This window comes from Xiphophorus couchianus, chromosome 10 (assembly GCF_001444195.1).
Source record: "Xiphophorus couchianus chromosome 10, X_couchianus-1.0, whole genome shotgun sequence".
In the NCBI taxonomy this organism is placed as follows: domain Eukaryota; kingdom Metazoa; phylum Chordata; class Actinopteri; order Cyprinodontiformes; family Poeciliidae; genus Xiphophorus; species Xiphophorus couchianus.
Window position 1 is genome coordinate 6,311,968 of NC_040237.1, and position 17,022 is coordinate 6,328,989.

General features: G+C 37.4%; 1 protein-coding gene across 2 annotated transcripts in view; it reads right to left on the minus strand.

Moving 5' to 3' along the window:
* The window catches only part of dock1 (dedicator of cytokinesis 1), a 215,075-nt gene that overhangs the window by 35,127 nt on the left and 162,926 nt on the right, over nucleotides 1-17,022 (minus strand). For both annotated transcript variants that reach the window (XM_028029430.1, XM_028029431.1), the window contains exons 32-40: nucleotides 13,460-13,518; nucleotides 12,871-13,019; nucleotides 11,101-11,186; nucleotides 10,642-10,798; nucleotides 10,052-10,092; nucleotides 9,754-9,844; nucleotides 6,348-6,467; nucleotides 5,461-5,550; nucleotides 4,895-4,999 (exon numbers count right to left, since the gene is read on the minus strand). In XM_028029430.1, the coding sequence (XP_027885231.1) occupies nucleotides 4,895-4,999; nucleotides 5,461-5,550; nucleotides 6,348-6,467; nucleotides 9,754-9,844; nucleotides 10,052-10,092; nucleotides 10,642-10,798; nucleotides 11,101-11,186; nucleotides 12,871-13,019; nucleotides 13,460-13,518 (898 nt within the window). The remainder of the gene's footprint in view (nucleotides 1-4,894; nucleotides 5,000-5,460; nucleotides 5,551-6,347; nucleotides 6,468-9,753; nucleotides 9,845-10,051; nucleotides 10,093-10,641; nucleotides 10,799-11,100; nucleotides 11,187-12,870; nucleotides 13,020-13,459; nucleotides 13,519-17,022) is intronic.

Below are 17,022 nucleotides of genomic sequence, written 5' to 3' on the forward strand. Positions count from 1 at the left end.
CAGCTGGCTACACAAAACACCATATGTTTTCCTGTGCCATGTGACATTTAATTGTTTTTTTTACTCATTAGCTGAAGGATGTCACAGTATCTGATCAAATCTAATGGAATGCATTATTTCACAAGAAAAAAGGTTTATGTTGCACAGTTAAAATGCTGTGCAGAAGTATTCACATCCCTTTATCTTATTTGCAGTTTGCATTAATCTTGCATATCTCAATGTGTTTAGTTGTGAAATGTTATGAAATGCTGCAATTCATGGTTTTAAAATTTGCACAGATAAAACCTTAAAGTTATACCATACATGTGTGTTCTGTAGTCCACCTAGGGTAAACAGAGCAGAAGAACTACCCTAAACATTTAGCCAGAACTACAAAAAATGGTTTAGGTCAGTGATCATCAATGTACCAGGATGACCAAGTCAAAGTCCACATCTAAATCAAAGAAAAACAGTCGACGGAAGTTGGCAGATGAAATAAATTTTTAAGAGTGTTGCTTCAGAGTAGATCATTCCAGATCAGAACTTGCCAATTTAAGAATTTATATTTGGGAGTAGAAATGGTTAACTGTGGTCCAAAATTCTTTAAAGAAAGTGTCAAATACCCCTTTGGTTTTGCACTTGGAAGGAGTTTACTACCCAACAGAGAACTGATTATTTTTTTGAGTGTTTGTGCAACCCTATAATGGAATGGCTTCCTGGGCGGTGAGCCATGTCACCTTATAAAAAGAGGCCACTACCTGTGTTTTGTATTTTTTTATTAAGATTTATAAGTCAACAATTGAAAGACTGTTTTGTTACTAATATGTTTCTTTAAAATTCAATCACATTTTGGGGAAACCTTTAACTTTAATCATGGTTTTGAGTAAATGAGCTAAAGGATTGCACTTTGGGTATGACAAATGTAATATTTGCTTCCATCCATGTTAGCTTATCACAGCACACAAGTGCACACAAAGAGAGCTCTGCTCCTATGTTTAGCACACATCTCAATTCCCCGATTAATTAGATGTTTTGTAGGCGTGATATTTGCTCTGGGCCATTTACAAAATGTGCTGTGATTGACAAATTGACAGAAGAGGATTGGGTTCAACAGTCATCCTTCCCATCAGCCTAGCAAAACTCTGCTGTAGTTTGTTCACTAATTCATCTGAATCTTTAATACCCAAACAGACTCCAACTCATGTAGAAAACAATCTTAACAATTTCTCTTAAAGACTCAGGATTTTGGTGTCATCCTTTTAACAAGCACCGGGTATTTTTGAAAATGTAAATAAATGCTAAAATTGTCCTTTCTTTCTCAGCCAGTCGGTTAAGAGCCAATTTGAAACCCACAAGTAACAAAGATCAAGATCTGTGAGGCACTGAGATCAGCGCTTTTTGGACCAGCATATATCAATACAGAACAATTTGTTGTTATAAACACATCAACTACAGGAACTTGGATACTTCGATCTATTTTACAGTTTTAACTTACTGAGACACTGATGAACAGGTTAGACCTTGTTTTTTTTACAAAACAAGGACTATAATTTTTTAACCTTGTTTTGAATGTGGACGCAGTTTTAATGCCCGTGTTCGTTAATCTTGCAGACTCAAATTAGAAATATTATTTTCTTTATTTGTGGGTTACTGTGGTTGAGTGGTGAGTCGCTTTTCAAAAAGAAACAAGCAAAAAACAAACTGACCTTTGTAATATGTTTATGTGCGCTGGGCAAGGCATTTAATCCAAAGGTACCTACTGATCTGTGTATTATGTATGAGGAGGTGTGATTTGGTGACTGTGGCCAGGGAGTCAAGAGGGCAGTAGGATGAAGAAAGAGCTTCATAATTTCCGTCCATTTACCATTTAATCTATATGGAGCTTAGGTTGATCAATAGACCAATTTTGTTGTACTAGTGCACATTATATGTTGGTACAATGAGAATAAAGATTTAAATTCTACTTAGATCCAGCATTAATATAAAAACAGAGGTTCACAATGAATTGATTGCATATACTTTTTCTGTAGAGGACGGATGGATGGACAAATGGATGGATAAATGAACAGTGAGATGGATAAAGGTTAGTTGGATTGACAGATGAAAGGATTGCTCGGTCAGCTATTTTCTTCTCTCACACTAATTCAGACCAAGAAAACACTTAAAGTCACATTCTAACGTTTTCCAGAAAGCAAACATCTCTTAAGTTGATTCAAAAGATGAAACAAATGGTTCTTTTTAAATAACACATATTTCACTCGAAATGCAGAAATACTGGTTTGGGTGCTTCGACTTAACCTGGTTAGAGGAACTGCACACCATGTTACAGAATCAACTGTCTCCTCACAGGGATACCAGAAGATCAATGGTCCAATCGCATGCAATGCTTCAGTGCAAATTATTAGGTCTAAAACAGTTTGTCATTAATAAATACCCTCATGTCTTACTAAATAACATGTTATAGATCTTAAGAAGCTAAATTATGCACTCTTGCATGAAATCAATTTGGTAGGGAGGCTTGGAAACAAAATATCTTTAAAAGAAAATTGACTCTTTTTTTCCCCCAGAAAGCTGATTTTCCCCCAGGGTTACAATGATGCTACAAGACAAAATGAAACACAGAGAGGGAAAGGAGAAAGCCTCAAAACTGTAATTACTATAATTACCTCAACTGAATACTTGTTGTATCTTTGTGTGCTTTCAAGAAAGTCTTTTTGGATAATTTTTAAAATGCTGCACAAAAAAAATACAACATTTAAAGCTGCTTAACAACAGCAATGCAAGAAACACTAAGATAAATGTAAAAAACATTTTTGCATCTGATAGGATAAGTACTTACTGTCTGTCCAACAATGTAAATCATGTATTCCCTTTGAGCTTTTTACATTGTACCACAATTAAAGCAGAAACACAGATGTATTCTAAAAGCATGTAGTAACTGTGGTGGGGACATTTTATACATGGTTTTCTTTCATACAAAAAGGATTTGAAGAATTTATTTCCATTGGTTTTCAGCCAATTTGAACTTAAGGCCCCTAAATGAAATCCACCGCAACCAACTCCATTCAGAATTGAGCTAATTAGTAATCAGAGTTCACCTGCATTTGCTTGGATATCAGTAAATCACATCCATCAACTGAAAATGGACATGGAACGACACTCCCACATTTTGTGCGGTGGTGGTTCATGTTTCAACAAGAAAGCAAATACAGCCATAGCTGAATGATTTAAGTCAATGTATTTCAAGTTTTGGAATAACCCAATCAAAATCCAGACCAAAATCCAACTGAGAATCTGTAGTAAGACTTGAAAACCGATCTTTACAGAGGCTCTCAATTCAATCTGATTGAGATTGAGCAATTCTGTAAAGAGGGTAAAAATTTCAGTCTCTAGAAGCACAGAGCAATACAAAACATAACCCCAAAAGGGGTCAGTTTTAGTGAAAAGTGGTTTTATAATGTATGACTAATTATGTAAGGCACAGAAAAACATGTTTTGTCTCGTAATGCCCAGGAAATGGGAAAATAGATAAGCCAACGAACAGTTCACACATGCTCCCTCCGGGAAAGCAAGTCTGGTATTCATGTTGCCCTTGTTATTTGGGTAAGGTCAGTCCAATACGGAAAGAATAAAGAAGTCTCGTCCAACCCAAAAGGCTGTTTAAAGAGCCAGTTAGATTAGGCCAACATGGCTTGCCCTGTCTGTAATGGAGTTTGTGCCCCGGCAGATAAAAAGGGTTACCAGGTCCACATGGTGATCGGCAGCAAAGCAAAAGTCCCAGCTCAGAGGTCTGTTGTTCATAATAGAATGAAAAGGGCATGATCGGGATCATCACTCTGAGAGCCATTTAGTGTGCTGCTTGAGTGATAAGCGACTGAAATCCTTCTAAACAAGAAAACAGCACCTTGGGTGACGTGCCAAATGACAGGCTAAAAAAAACCCAAGAGCTCTTCCAAGAATACATTAAAGGCAAACAAATCTGCCTGTGTCAGCACTGCAGCTGCTTCTCCCTCTGACAAACAAAAAGCTCTGGCTTAAGATTAAACCCTCTCTCACGCAGCAATGCAAAAACAAATAAAAAAGATGCAATTAATTTTATTTTAAACAAAGAGCTTTGGGGAAACAGGAATACATCTTTCATTAAATGGTAATGAGGTCTGACATGCACACAGCGGTTCCACAGATGATGAATATCAAACGGCTACTTAATTTGTGAGAAGCTGTGATCTGATTGGCCTGTGTCCAGTCAGAATATTTAGTACTGAAACACATCAGCTCAGGTTAAGAGGCCACCTATCTTGTGTAAATGAATGAAGGAGGACGTATCTATTGCGATGACCAACAATTCAATATTCATAATCGGTCACATTTTAGGAAGCTGGCACAGCTCTCTGTTTGGTGCCAGTATTTTTAAGACCATCTGCTGTTGAAATTGCATCCAGACACATTTGGATGTTTCTAGGGTGCAACCAGCATGTAGAAGCTATTTTCATTGTGGCAAAATGTGGCCAATTTTTCATGTGTCCTTTTATGCCTTTATCCAAAGACAAAAAGGTATTTAATTCTCCCTCCACCTCACCTCAAAATTGTGATAATGAAATTTCACTCAGAATTTGGTTGGACTTGGCAAAGGATTTGAAGAGCTGCCTTAAAATAAATGGGCACACTAACTAAAAGTTGATTGCGCTAACTCTAAAGAACTAAACATTTGTTCGGCACTTTATCCAGCACCATATTTAGCGAAGGCCACTGTTGACAATTCCTCAGCAAGGAGGAAAAGCAGCTCAGATGCTTTATAATGCAAATTTATATTTATCTATTTAATAAAAGAGGGGTATACATTCTTAAGCCCACCCCTTAAAGCGCATCTTGTGCCCAAGATCAAGAAGAAGTGTCTGTCGATGCAAATACTCACCCGCAGAAAGGATGGGAACCCCATTCCGTAGTAGCCCACAGCGAAGTAGTCCGGTTTGGGCCGTATGACCTTCACTATATTCTCATAGAACTGAGCTTGCTTTCGCTGTGGAGAAGTTTAACAACATAAGCATTTTGACATACATTAAAATGCTTAATAAAGCATTTTAAAGCCATTCCAGAGAAAGATCTGACGTTTTTTTATTATGTCTGTTTTTCTTTGATTCTTGAATAAATATGCTTCTGCTTGCTTATATTTCTCTTTAAAGCAGACATGCTGTGAAATCTGAATCCTGGCTACCACTGGGTGCATTAACCATCATGATAAAATTTCTTTGTTTAAATTTGTTTTTTAGACACAATCAGTCTTCCTCCCACTCTTTCCAGGTACATAAGTAGTTGATCTCCCCCACTTACTAATTGCTTTTATTTCCCTCATAAAACAAAAGGCTTCATAATAGTCCTGCAGGTTCTGTCCTTGTGTTTTTTTTTCATCTATAAGTGCAGCAGAGGAGTGACAGTGTACAAAGCAGAAATGCAGTAAAGCGACACATTAATCCTACTTACCAAGGATGCACTAAGCTGCTCAAAGTCAAACATTTCATTCTCATACTGTTCAGCCAGTTCTTTGCTCAACACAATCGCCTCCTCCCACATCTAGAAAGGACACAGACAGTCAAAAAATGAATTAATTTCAAAGATTAAAGCAATGATAGAGAGCTAACTTCCTGGTAGCAGAGTACCTTGAATTCCCTGTTAGTCTCACGGAGGTCATAGTGTATAATACAAGCTCATCATGATAAGATTATTTCATAATTTTGGCAGACAGAAAAAACTTCGATGCCATCTTCTATTCAACACGACAAGTTGATATTTTACATTACCTTATATAAGCAATTATTATGGTTAATGTAGTTTATATTAATAAAATAGTTGCATCTGAATGTATTCTGTAAAGAATGAAGATTCTGTGAAACTGCTGAGAATTCCAAAAGAGTGCCAATTAAATACCTCATAATATCAACAGTTATTTAATTGGTTTGTTTCCAAATTTCATTAAAGTAGTTGCTTCCTAACCAAAGTTTGACAAGTTACTGAGAAGAATCCTAATTCTGACATTACATTCAAAGCCTTAGAACGTCATTTCCAAGGAGATCCGTATATTTCTCCTCCGATTCCTCTTGTCGAAAACAAAAGTTCCTACAAAAGGGGACATTTTCCAACTCTCAAGTGGCTCTGATGGCATTAAAGCACAGCGCTGATGTGGTAGTAAGGTAAAAGAGAAAAAGGACACAAAGCGAGGGAAGTTCTTTTAGAAAAGGTTATGCTATAAAAGGGACAAAAAAGTAATAGTTGTGTAGTCTAATATGCCTCTTCATCCATCCGCAAGAAATGGATTTTTGCCAATCCATGCGCCACAGAAACAGTGTCAGGGTTTCTAGAGTGCCTCTTACCTTGCCCTTATCGAAGTAATTAATAATCTCCTGATAGAGCTGGTCCTTAAGCTGTCCTTGAGTTGTGGCCTGGTAACCTTCCCTCTGGGTCAGGTGGGCCGCGCATTGCTCGTCTGACCACTACAGGGAACAAATGAGCACCGGGGTCAATGCTGTGCAAAACAATGCGGGGTAAAAGTCAAACGGGTGACAAGAAATCAATCAATGACTTATAGCCAATGCAAATGAGGGATATTGATGTGTAATTCCCCTGAACACAATCCTGCACAGAGCAAAATGAAGAGTTAAGATGTGGGCAGTGATGCATGCATCGATATCTATTGAACAGTTCAGAAAGAGAATCGGTGAAAAACGGTCCTGCAGCCATTGTGTAAGTTTAATTTGTAGTTACACAAGTTTTGACAGATGTTGGTTTATTTTACCGGGCACAATAGATGTTCTACTTTTCTTTAGCTGTGTAGTGAATTAAAGGAAGCTCAATAAACAAATGTCATTTGTTTTTGCATATGTGTTTGACACACGGTTTTAATATTTATATTTGTCAGAAACTGAACTCTAGTGGACTGGCTTACTGGAGGAAAATGTACTAAGTTAGCAAAGAAGTGTCCCTTCGACTTTTTTGCATATGAACTCCGTATACAATAGAGTGGTGGAGCAATTGATTATACAACAGGGCAGGGTTTGATGTTGTAGGCAGTGTCAAAGAGATAAAACAACAACAGAATAAGCATGATTATGTGCTTTTTTTTTTTTTAAAGCGGCGTAAAGAATAATGTGATTTCTGACAGATGGAAGCTGCTTAGCACTGTGAGAAAATTTTCAACCCTTTATATTTGTCAGGATGTGTTTAAAACCAACCAGCAGGATTTTATTCTGAGAAGAACATGAAGGGTTTGATGACCACATTGGTGGAAAAATGTGCCTCTGCTGTGTTGCTGTGGTCTAGAAAGAGGGAAGCTTGGGCTCAGCCTATTGATATCACAGCTTGACTGCAGCATTCCCATTGTAAAAAGGACCTTCACATTTATGCATTAATGGCAACTGACCCTGCATCGACACAGCTAAAAAGCAGAGACATTATTGGAAACACAGCAAAGTGCTAATAATTTAGTGAAACAGTCATGAAGGATCCAATTTATTCTCCAAGAATGGGGAGGTGCTGTATTTTGACTTCCTTAATATTATTTTCAAATTTATATAATTTGTAAATAAATTCAAATGTAAATTGACATGTTGCCACATTTTAAGTGTTATTCACTAAAAAAATATATATTCTTTTTCTTTCACTTCACAGCTGCCTTGTGTTGGTATATCACACAAAACCCCCATAAAATACAGTACACTGACGTTTACTTTTGCAAGGCCTACCACGTGTCTGGGTGGCATTTCAAGAAATATTAAGCTGAAAAATAAAATGCAGACACATGTTCAGCCTATAAAGCGCAGCAGTAGAAATGTCTTCCTGCCATAATCAAGACGACTCAGGTGCTAAAAGATCTGCAGATTTAAAGTAATAAAATCAACTCCCGCGAGCCTGACAGTGATGAAAATGGGATTCAGTGACAACCTGCTCCCGCCTGACAGAACCACTACAAAGGCCCAAACAGCAGGATAGTTATGCAAATTCTGCTGAGAAGTAAGATGATACAATTTTGGATAAAAGGAGTCCCTCCTAAACTTACTCCATACTAACCCCCAGCTGGGAATAGACTCTGCAGATTGGAAAAAAAAAGTAAGTTTGGTTTGGTGACATGGTGTTTTTATTTGGCACAGAGAGCTAGATTAGTAAAAAAGTCATGCTTGTAACAAATATGCACCATCAGAACTTAAGAGTTGGAACAAATCTGGCTTTGCTCACTGATACTGATTTTCTCAGAGTGTTGACCTATAAATTCTCAACTGTAACACATAAGTATTCAGTTGTGGAAATAACAGTTTTAAATCAACAATTAAATAAGGCAAATATAGACAAAAGACAAAAATATTAGGTAGGTTTCTCCGAAACATTAGATTATTAATTTATTAATTTATATGCATAGGATGCCTAAACTTTATCTGATTGTTAACAAACTCAGATAGTCGGGCCTCAGATTCTTTCCGGTGAGAATTGGACTCCGCCAAGGTTGCTCTGTGTCACCGATTCTGTTCATGCCTTTATGGACATAATTTCTAGCTGTAGTCAAGACGATCACTTTTGATGACCATAAGATCATGTCTGTACTTTTTGAAGATGATGCAATCCCGACAGACAGTGACCTCCAGCTTTTACTGGAGAGTTTCAAGGCCAAATGTGAAGCACCTGGGATGAAAATAAGCGTTTATAAATCTGAGACTATGGTATTGAATTGGATAAGGGCATACTGCTTTCTCCAGGTTGGAGATGAAGTCCTGTTCCAAGTGGAGGAGTTCAATTATCTTGAGGACTTGTTCATGAATGAAGAAGAAAAAGAGCAGAAGGTTGATAGTGCGGCATCTTAAGCGATGCAGGCACTGTACCAGTTTTTTTGTGGTGAAAAGAAATATTAGGCAAAAAGCAAAGGTCTTGATTTACCAGTCAATCCAAGTTTCCACCCTCATCAAGGGTTATGAGCATTGGGTAGTGACCAAAAGAAAGAAATTGAGAACAAATGCGGCTGAAAAGAGTTCTCCTTTAGCGGTAGGGCTCGGTCAACCAAAGGGAATCAGAGTAGAGCCACCGCTTCTCTACATTGAGAGGAGCCGGTTTAGGTGGCTCGGGTATCTGGTTAGACAACCTCCTGGTGAGGTATTCTGGGCATGTCCCACCGGAGGAAACTCAGGTCATGCTGGAGGGTATGTGTTTCTTGGCAGGTTTGGGAACGCCTTGGGAATCCCTGGGAAGAGCTGGCTCAAGTGACTGGGCAGATGGAAGACTGGGTCGCAGCCCAATCCCAGATTAAGAAGGCAATAATCCATGGATGGATCTAAATGAAAAGTGCCTGAAAGAATATTATGCCACGATGTGTTTACAGAGTCAAAAAAGGCAATGATGAATTCGGGAAGCAGAGAAATATTATCTGATGTTTCATTTTTTGACCTACTCATCAAGGAAAAATTTGCTGATTTCAATCATCCAGATTAACTGGTGCAGCTGTAATTATAATCTTGAACTGAAGCTCTGCAGGGGACCTTTTTATTTTACTTCCTATTCTATCTGAGATGAAAGACCAGATTTCACCCCGGTGAGAAAGCCTCTCTTCTGCCTCCTCAGCAGCCATCTCATCCCGTGGTTCAATTAAAATGATCTGAACCGTTTCAAATCTGTGCATAATCTAATTCAGATTATTATATTAGTATATTGCCTGAGGTTAAAAGCAACTCGCCCAGCAACAGCTGAGCAGTGTAAATATTTTGCTTCCATGTTCAGTCTTCAGTGCGGTTTGTGTACCTTGAGCAGTTTTGCGTGTAGCAGCAGGGTGTAGGCAGCTTCTGTGTAGTTGTCGCACTCTCTGTGGAGGTCGCACAGCTTATACAGGTACCTGGCAAGATGCAGAAATGACTTAGTGGTTGTATATCAGCAAAGACAGGAGACTGAATCATAATGCTTATAAGATCTGACAACTTTTCCTATCTACACTCAACAAGCAAAATGAAAACATATAATAGGAATAAACATTAAAAAATTGTTGTTGTAAATCTGAATTGAAACAGCAACTATGAAAGAAAACATTAAATTTGGATCTTACCTGATATACATCTCCTCTCTGTCTATCTCCTTATAAAAGTTCTACAAAAAAAACACAAACAAAAAACAGATGCAGACATTAGATCAAGTTCTAAAGGAGTCTAAAAATCTTTACATCATAACTCAAATTTATCAAATCTATCCTCGAAATAAATAATATATATTTTAGTCTGTGGCTCAATATATTTGAAACAGTTCTGACTACATGAACATTATAATTGTGTTATTTATTGAAGTAAAGCAATGATTGCAGTATGCTTTTTGTAAAGGTAACTGTTGCTAGAACTAAACTTAATCATTTCTGCTCCTCTTTTATCGCAATCTGTCTGCTAGGAGGATGTGAGCGTAATTCCAGATGTATCCTTTCACAAACTGTGCTGACAGTATGAGTACATCGATATGAAGTCAGAGTACAAATCCTATGTAACATTATTTTGTTTTGCTACAAAGTCAACATTTAAAGCTAACAAGTCCCTTTTTACAGTGATTGCATCTAATCATTGTCTACAAGGTTATGTATTAATGATGAAGTCATAAAAGGTCTCGGCAATCCTTTACTGGAGGGCCATGCATGTGTTTTGTGGATCTTACTAGCACATTGACGGTACAGCTCATGCGGTTTTCCTTGTTCTCGTCATGCATGATAGTCCTGTAGTCCAGCAGCCTTTCCAGGAGTCGCACCACCAGAGTAACAAAGTTTTCTCCCGTCCTGGCCAGGTATTTGTGCTTCCTGCAATGCTCCAACAAACTGGTGGCAGGCAAATAAGAAGGAAAAGAGAAAAACAAAAATGAACAAAATTTCTTCAACAGTGAATTGTTAAAATTGTAAATTATTTTAGCCCCTACTATCTCGGAAACCAAATTTTTGCCCAACAAGGCAGAACGAGGATCACTCTGTGCAGAAATCAGGAGTCAGATGAGAAAAGCTGAGCCGAGAATTTGTGTGATTATCAGCAAACGGCGGTTATTTTGAGAAGTGCGATGTTGCAATTAGAGCGATCCAACTTGTGAGAGGCTCAGCCATAATCCTACCCAATAATCAGCACTTACATTTTCTGAAAGAGAACTTTGTACTGCTCGTCTCCTCGGCCCCCTTCCACCTCGTGATCCAGCTTGGTGATGATCTCGTTCTCAAACTGCAATTAGACAGAGCAGACACAAATAATCACTGCGGTTAATTTTTCCCAATTCATTAACAAACCCCTTCATCATCAACTACTTTAAGTCTGAGTTGAGGAAGGTTACGAATTCTATCTTAACCGGCCCGTTCATCACTGCAACGCGCTGTGATCTGATCATTAATGGCTAAAAATTCATTAGGGGACAGAACAAGACTGAATCGTGAGACACATCGCTTTTTCCTTCTGCTCCGTTGTTGCTGAAGCTGCTGACAGTGATGCATTGACTCAATTTCTCCAGCATTTGTATCAAAACTAGATTTTATTGCTTAAAAAATAAAACATTTTTACTGACTTCTTGATGGACTTGACCAGGTACAAAAAGAGAGAAGGAGAACGCAGCTGAGCAAGGCATGACATAAACTCAGCTGTCTGTTTCAGTGGAGGATTTACAGTAGAGGAAAAAAAGACAGAAAGTCAGTAAAAAGGAAATGATACTGGCTCTGAGCCTAAAGGAGGCTGAGACAAAGAAGGAAAGAATGAGAGATTAGTGTTCAACTTCAATGAGCACCAATTGGAGTGACACATTAGCTAAAACAGCAAACTTTAGTCAAATCTCAGCAACAAAGAAATGGACAAAAGGATCTCAGAGGATTGTTGGTTAAACTCTTGCCGTCTTTACAGAAATACAAAGACCACAAGGGTCAAATTTGTGCACAGCAATTCGGTACAGTTTTAAAGGGAAAGTAAGATATTTACAATGGGAATAATTGTTATAATAGGTTTGCGCTTTAAAGGTCTTGTCTGAACCATCTGTATTTCAGGGTGGACTGACTGCACAGCATGCAGCTTCAATGTTCTTTAAAAACAAGGTCTGGGAACAGAAGTTAAAAATTAATTGTGACTTTTCTCTCCTCCACAAAGACGTGACAAAAGCAGTGCAGGCTAAAAAAATGTAGACACACCACATTAATATTTAGAAAAATGTTCCCAAGAAAGCTGCACTGAAAAAGCTTAATTGTACAAAAATTAAGCTTTTTGTACAATTAAGGAATTTGAATGTTAGGGCACTGTTCAGTAGAAATTAGTTAAATTAAGAGTTGTTAAAAACAAAGCCAGATGTAGGTCAAAACCTTCTTCTTGGCAATGCCAAAAGTGTGGTTACCTTTTAATTTAAGAAAATGTATCAAAACATTAGTCATGGAGTGTGTATATATTTAAGTGAATAACTGAGTTTCTGCAACTTAAACTCGTGCATGCAATTCTCGTTTTTTTAATTGAAGTTGTTTGTTGTATATTTAGTCCACACTGAGTAAAGAACACCTTTTAAAGCCATAAATTAATTGGATGTTCACACCCTAGACAAGTGCCTATAGACTCACTGACACTGTGCATGTTCGGCCTCTCTCAGAGGGCTGAAACATATTTATGACAATAACTGGAACCAAGTGGATTTACTCAAGCAGAAAGGTTTAATTTCCACTGCAGAAAGGCATAATATGAAGTTCCACTCACCGTGGCTGCTGATAATTGTGACACAACAAAATGAAATTTGCAGAATTACAAATCAGCTTTGGGCTATGAAACTCACCATCTTATGGAGCGCTATGTGTGCCTCCCCATTTTTCTATCTGATCTTTCATTCCAAACAACACTCTTTCATCTAGTTTACTGTACTTATTTAATATTTCAGAATACGCACCCGTTGGAAGCCGCATGTGAAGTGAAACTCGCACTGCATCATGTCAAAGAAGATGGGGATGGTGGCCTTTCGCAGCTCGATCTCGGGAACAAGGGTCATCTCCAGAACTGGACCCACCATCTCAGGGATGAACTTTATCTTGTGGGGGCCTTAAAGATAAAACAAGTGGAAGAAAAAGGATTCTGTGACATATAATTTGTAGAATTATCTCAGATTAGCTGCAAAGAATGAAACTGTCTCCCCTTTTAGAAAATGTAAGCTGTAATAACCTTTAAAATCATCAAAATACCTCTGGAGGATGATCCAGTCTAATCTTTTCAAATTAAAGGATCAGCTGGTGTTAGGCACAATGAACTGGATTCAACACAACCTCCCTTTACTACAGGAAAATTTAGACCCGACATCAACAGTGAGTCTTTCATCACATTATAGAGTTAATTAACACTTGACTGTATATATTTCACAAAAGATCTTTGCCTTCCGGATAGATATTATCTGCCAGAAGGCTGTGGAAGCGCTAATTGTTATCATATCAGCTGTAAACAGCAGAGGTGTGACCTCAGGAACAAAGTAAATGCAATATATTTACCTAAATTGTACCACATGTCCCTGATTTCAAAGCCGATCTGTCGCCTCATGTCTTGGTACCTGAAACAAAAACATGACAAAAAAAAAAAAAAAATTATCCATGCTGTCAAATAATGATACACCTATTGGGACCCCTAGAAAACATCCCCAAATTTTTGATTTTTAAAAATTAACATTTAATTATTGTATTTTAATGTGTTAATGTAGTGAAAACATTTTTGAAAATAAGAGTTTCCAAGGTTGAGCTTTTTGGCAACAAATACTCCGAGTGATTATGTGTGAAGTACCTAAAGCACAATGTTAAGTACAGTAGAGGATCTGTGATGCTGTGGGCCTACTTCTCTTTCAAGGCCCTGGTGACTGAAGATGGACAATTGCTGAGCCGTTTTTCCAATATTCGGATTTATTTTGATTGTGATAAGCACTGTGATTTATCCTGATAAAAAACAAAAAGATTTATTAAGCATGCAAGTCCCATGGTATTTTCTCTATTTTTCCACTCTTGAAGCACCCATAAAAAATATTCTTTTCTGACTGATTACAGTGCATAAAATTGGAATCAAACAATCTTTTCCCCAAAAGATTTTAATGAATTTAAAATATCTTTTATAAACATTTTGATGAACTGAAATGAAAGTCTGGTGGCTGGTCTTCAGTAGTTCCTTCAGCAAAATCATCAAAGGCAGTTTTGGAATCGGGAATTATTGATAACCTGCTGTGACATTGCAGTTGTGCCCCCCATAAACTTTGTTTTGTTGTGAGTACCATAAAAAAAAAACATATATGCAAATATAAAGATGTAGCTATTCTGCCATCTGATTTGGAGCATCTGACTTGGTGTTTTAGTAAAAGGCAATTACATCGTTTTTTTAAGTAATCGTGACTGCATTTAATCATCTCAAGTTCACAATCCAAAATTAACTGAATTTTACATCATGCAGAGATCCTTTGAAACACAGTTTGAGATTGATGAGAGTCTTATACTATGTGTGAAAATTGAAAAAAGGTGCATTTTCAACAATATTTTGAAATTGGGACCACCCAGGTGGTTGTTGTCGGGGAACAAATAAAGAAATTTGCTTTGGATCTGAATATTTAACTGCACCACCTTCCCTATTTGTCACTACTGTAAAGTCTCTTACTCTTATGTGTCTCTTTTTTTATCTTTATGTGAATCTACATGTTTTTATTCCCCTGCAACTGCGGGACAATAAATAAAATCTCTGATTTCTAGCATTCATAACATCTCAACTGCCTCACAGAACCTAAATACAACATTTACACAGCAATATTTAATGTATCAAGGTGTTTTTGTTTGGTTTCCTCTGGACAACTGAACAAATATTGGAAAACAAATGAGATTCATGGAATGAGATTAGTAATAAAATGGATGTGCCTGAATGACAGTAAGATAACTCCTTTTGTTTTTCCAAGATCTTATCTGTTAGACAAACACAAAATGATGAGATATTTCTGCTTGAGCAAGTTCATGACACAGACACACTTGCTTTCAGTCAACTGGCTGTCAGTTACAATCTTCCCTCTGCTCTGGTTATGTAATTAAGGACTCAGAAAAACAACGGCTAGATGAGGAGCAGAGTTTGTTCGTGCAGTCCTTAACAGTTTTTTTTAGGTTGTCTGTGACAGGAGGTCTCATATAAACGATTTCCAGAGAAATATAGAAGGATCACTCCCATCCGTCTTTTCTGTCTGGCTTTATTAAATTGAGCCCTTTTAAGCTGATCAGCTCTGTCATACTTAGGTCATGAACCGATCTCCATGGACAGCTTGGTGCCTGTCTCGCATCTTCGAACACTGTCCCAGGTCATAGAGAGGACAAATGGTGAACAAAGGAGAGACTAACAAGACTGGAAAGAGGGGAGAGAAGGGATAGGTGTAAAGTGAGGCCAGGTCAGTGAAAATAGATAACGCCAGACTGAGTAACCTTTTGGATTGGAACATTAAAAAAGTAAATAAAGACGTAACGACATAAAATATTGTATAATTTTTGCGAATAAATTTATGGCACTTATGAATGTTATTAAACTTTTGTAACAATGGGAGCACTATAAATTAAAGTTAACATCTCAAAAGAGTAGATTTTATTGTTGATTCAAGTACAAGTTATTTCTAAAACAAAAAAAACTAGTTCAACCAAGGTGTGTACTTTAAAGAATTAAAAAGAAAAATCAAAAGTTATTACACAACAATAAAAACAGATATAAAACATACCACATGGGTAAAAAAGAAAAGTAAAACTGCAAATAAAATAGAAATAGCATAAGCCATACAAATTACACTGTGTCGAAGTCAATGAGAAATAGATGTGTTTTTGGAGACTCAAAATAACAATTGTACTTTCGTTTTTATATTGATATAATTTAAAAAGGTAAGCATCATCTGAGACACTAGAACCCATTAAATAAAACAACACAAATGAGAAAAAGAGAAGCAAAGCACCAAAAGTAAAAACATACTGAACTTGCAAGTGTCTTTAAAGGCTGGGGACAGATTCTCTTTGACTTTCAGCCTACTTCTGGGGACAACCAAAAGCAGCCAGTCAGCAGGTACTACACAAATAGGTACTAAAGAGGACAAAAAAAACTTTTATTTTTAACAGAAACATGTGTCACTCAATTATGAACAAGGTCACCCTGCCTTCGTTTGGCAGTCTGGGTTAAATCCAAACGTCTAATTGATTAGTATGTCTTATGTTTGTTGCAAGCAGTTTCTCTGTCCCTCAAACAATGGATAGTGTTGCATAATGCCAGTCCCTAACCCTAAACAAACCGTGCCATCGTCTTGTGTACCTACTTCTGAAAGGGGGCCAGCAAAGGTGCGGTACGGCTCAGTATGGTCCGCTTTTACAGTGGAAGTAGACAGAATAGCACAGTGAATCACACCAATCCATCCCTCATTGCTCAGTGGAAAGGAGACATAAAAGGATCCTTTTCTTTTGGCATGTTGTACAGACAATAAAAACATTTACATGTTTTTACATGGGAATAGACATGACAAATGTTAGGCAAAATGGTCCAGTTAGCAAAATATAAAATAAAAAAGATCTGTGGGTCAGACCTGTACTATGTTTTTAATCACACTCAAGAGCTCTGACAGGAAACTGAAGGTACTACTGCTTTGAAAGAAAGAAAGCCTTTTGCTGATACGTTTTCTAAAGAGCTAAACTCCAGCTTGACGCAGCTTTAAAAATGAGAAGGAGAATAAAAGCAACAGCCCCAAGGTGGAACTTTCGCATCATGTCTTTTAGTTTAACTAAGCTATTGAAGAACACTTACCCAGGTATCACAGCATCTTGATAAAGTAATTAGATGTGTTCTTATTGGTGGTTCACCACTGGGAATAACTACACTGAACTCAATATTTGTTTCCAATGCTGCTGTGTGGCTCAGCAGTTTGATAGAGATGTGCAAGAGAAAAGAAATAAGCTGCATAAATCTATCCGAACAGCTGTGCTGCGTCTGCAGCTTATGTTCACTCAGTGATTGAGAAACAAAAAACACATCGTGAAATTACAGATCACCAAGGGAAGCTGCAGAACTTATT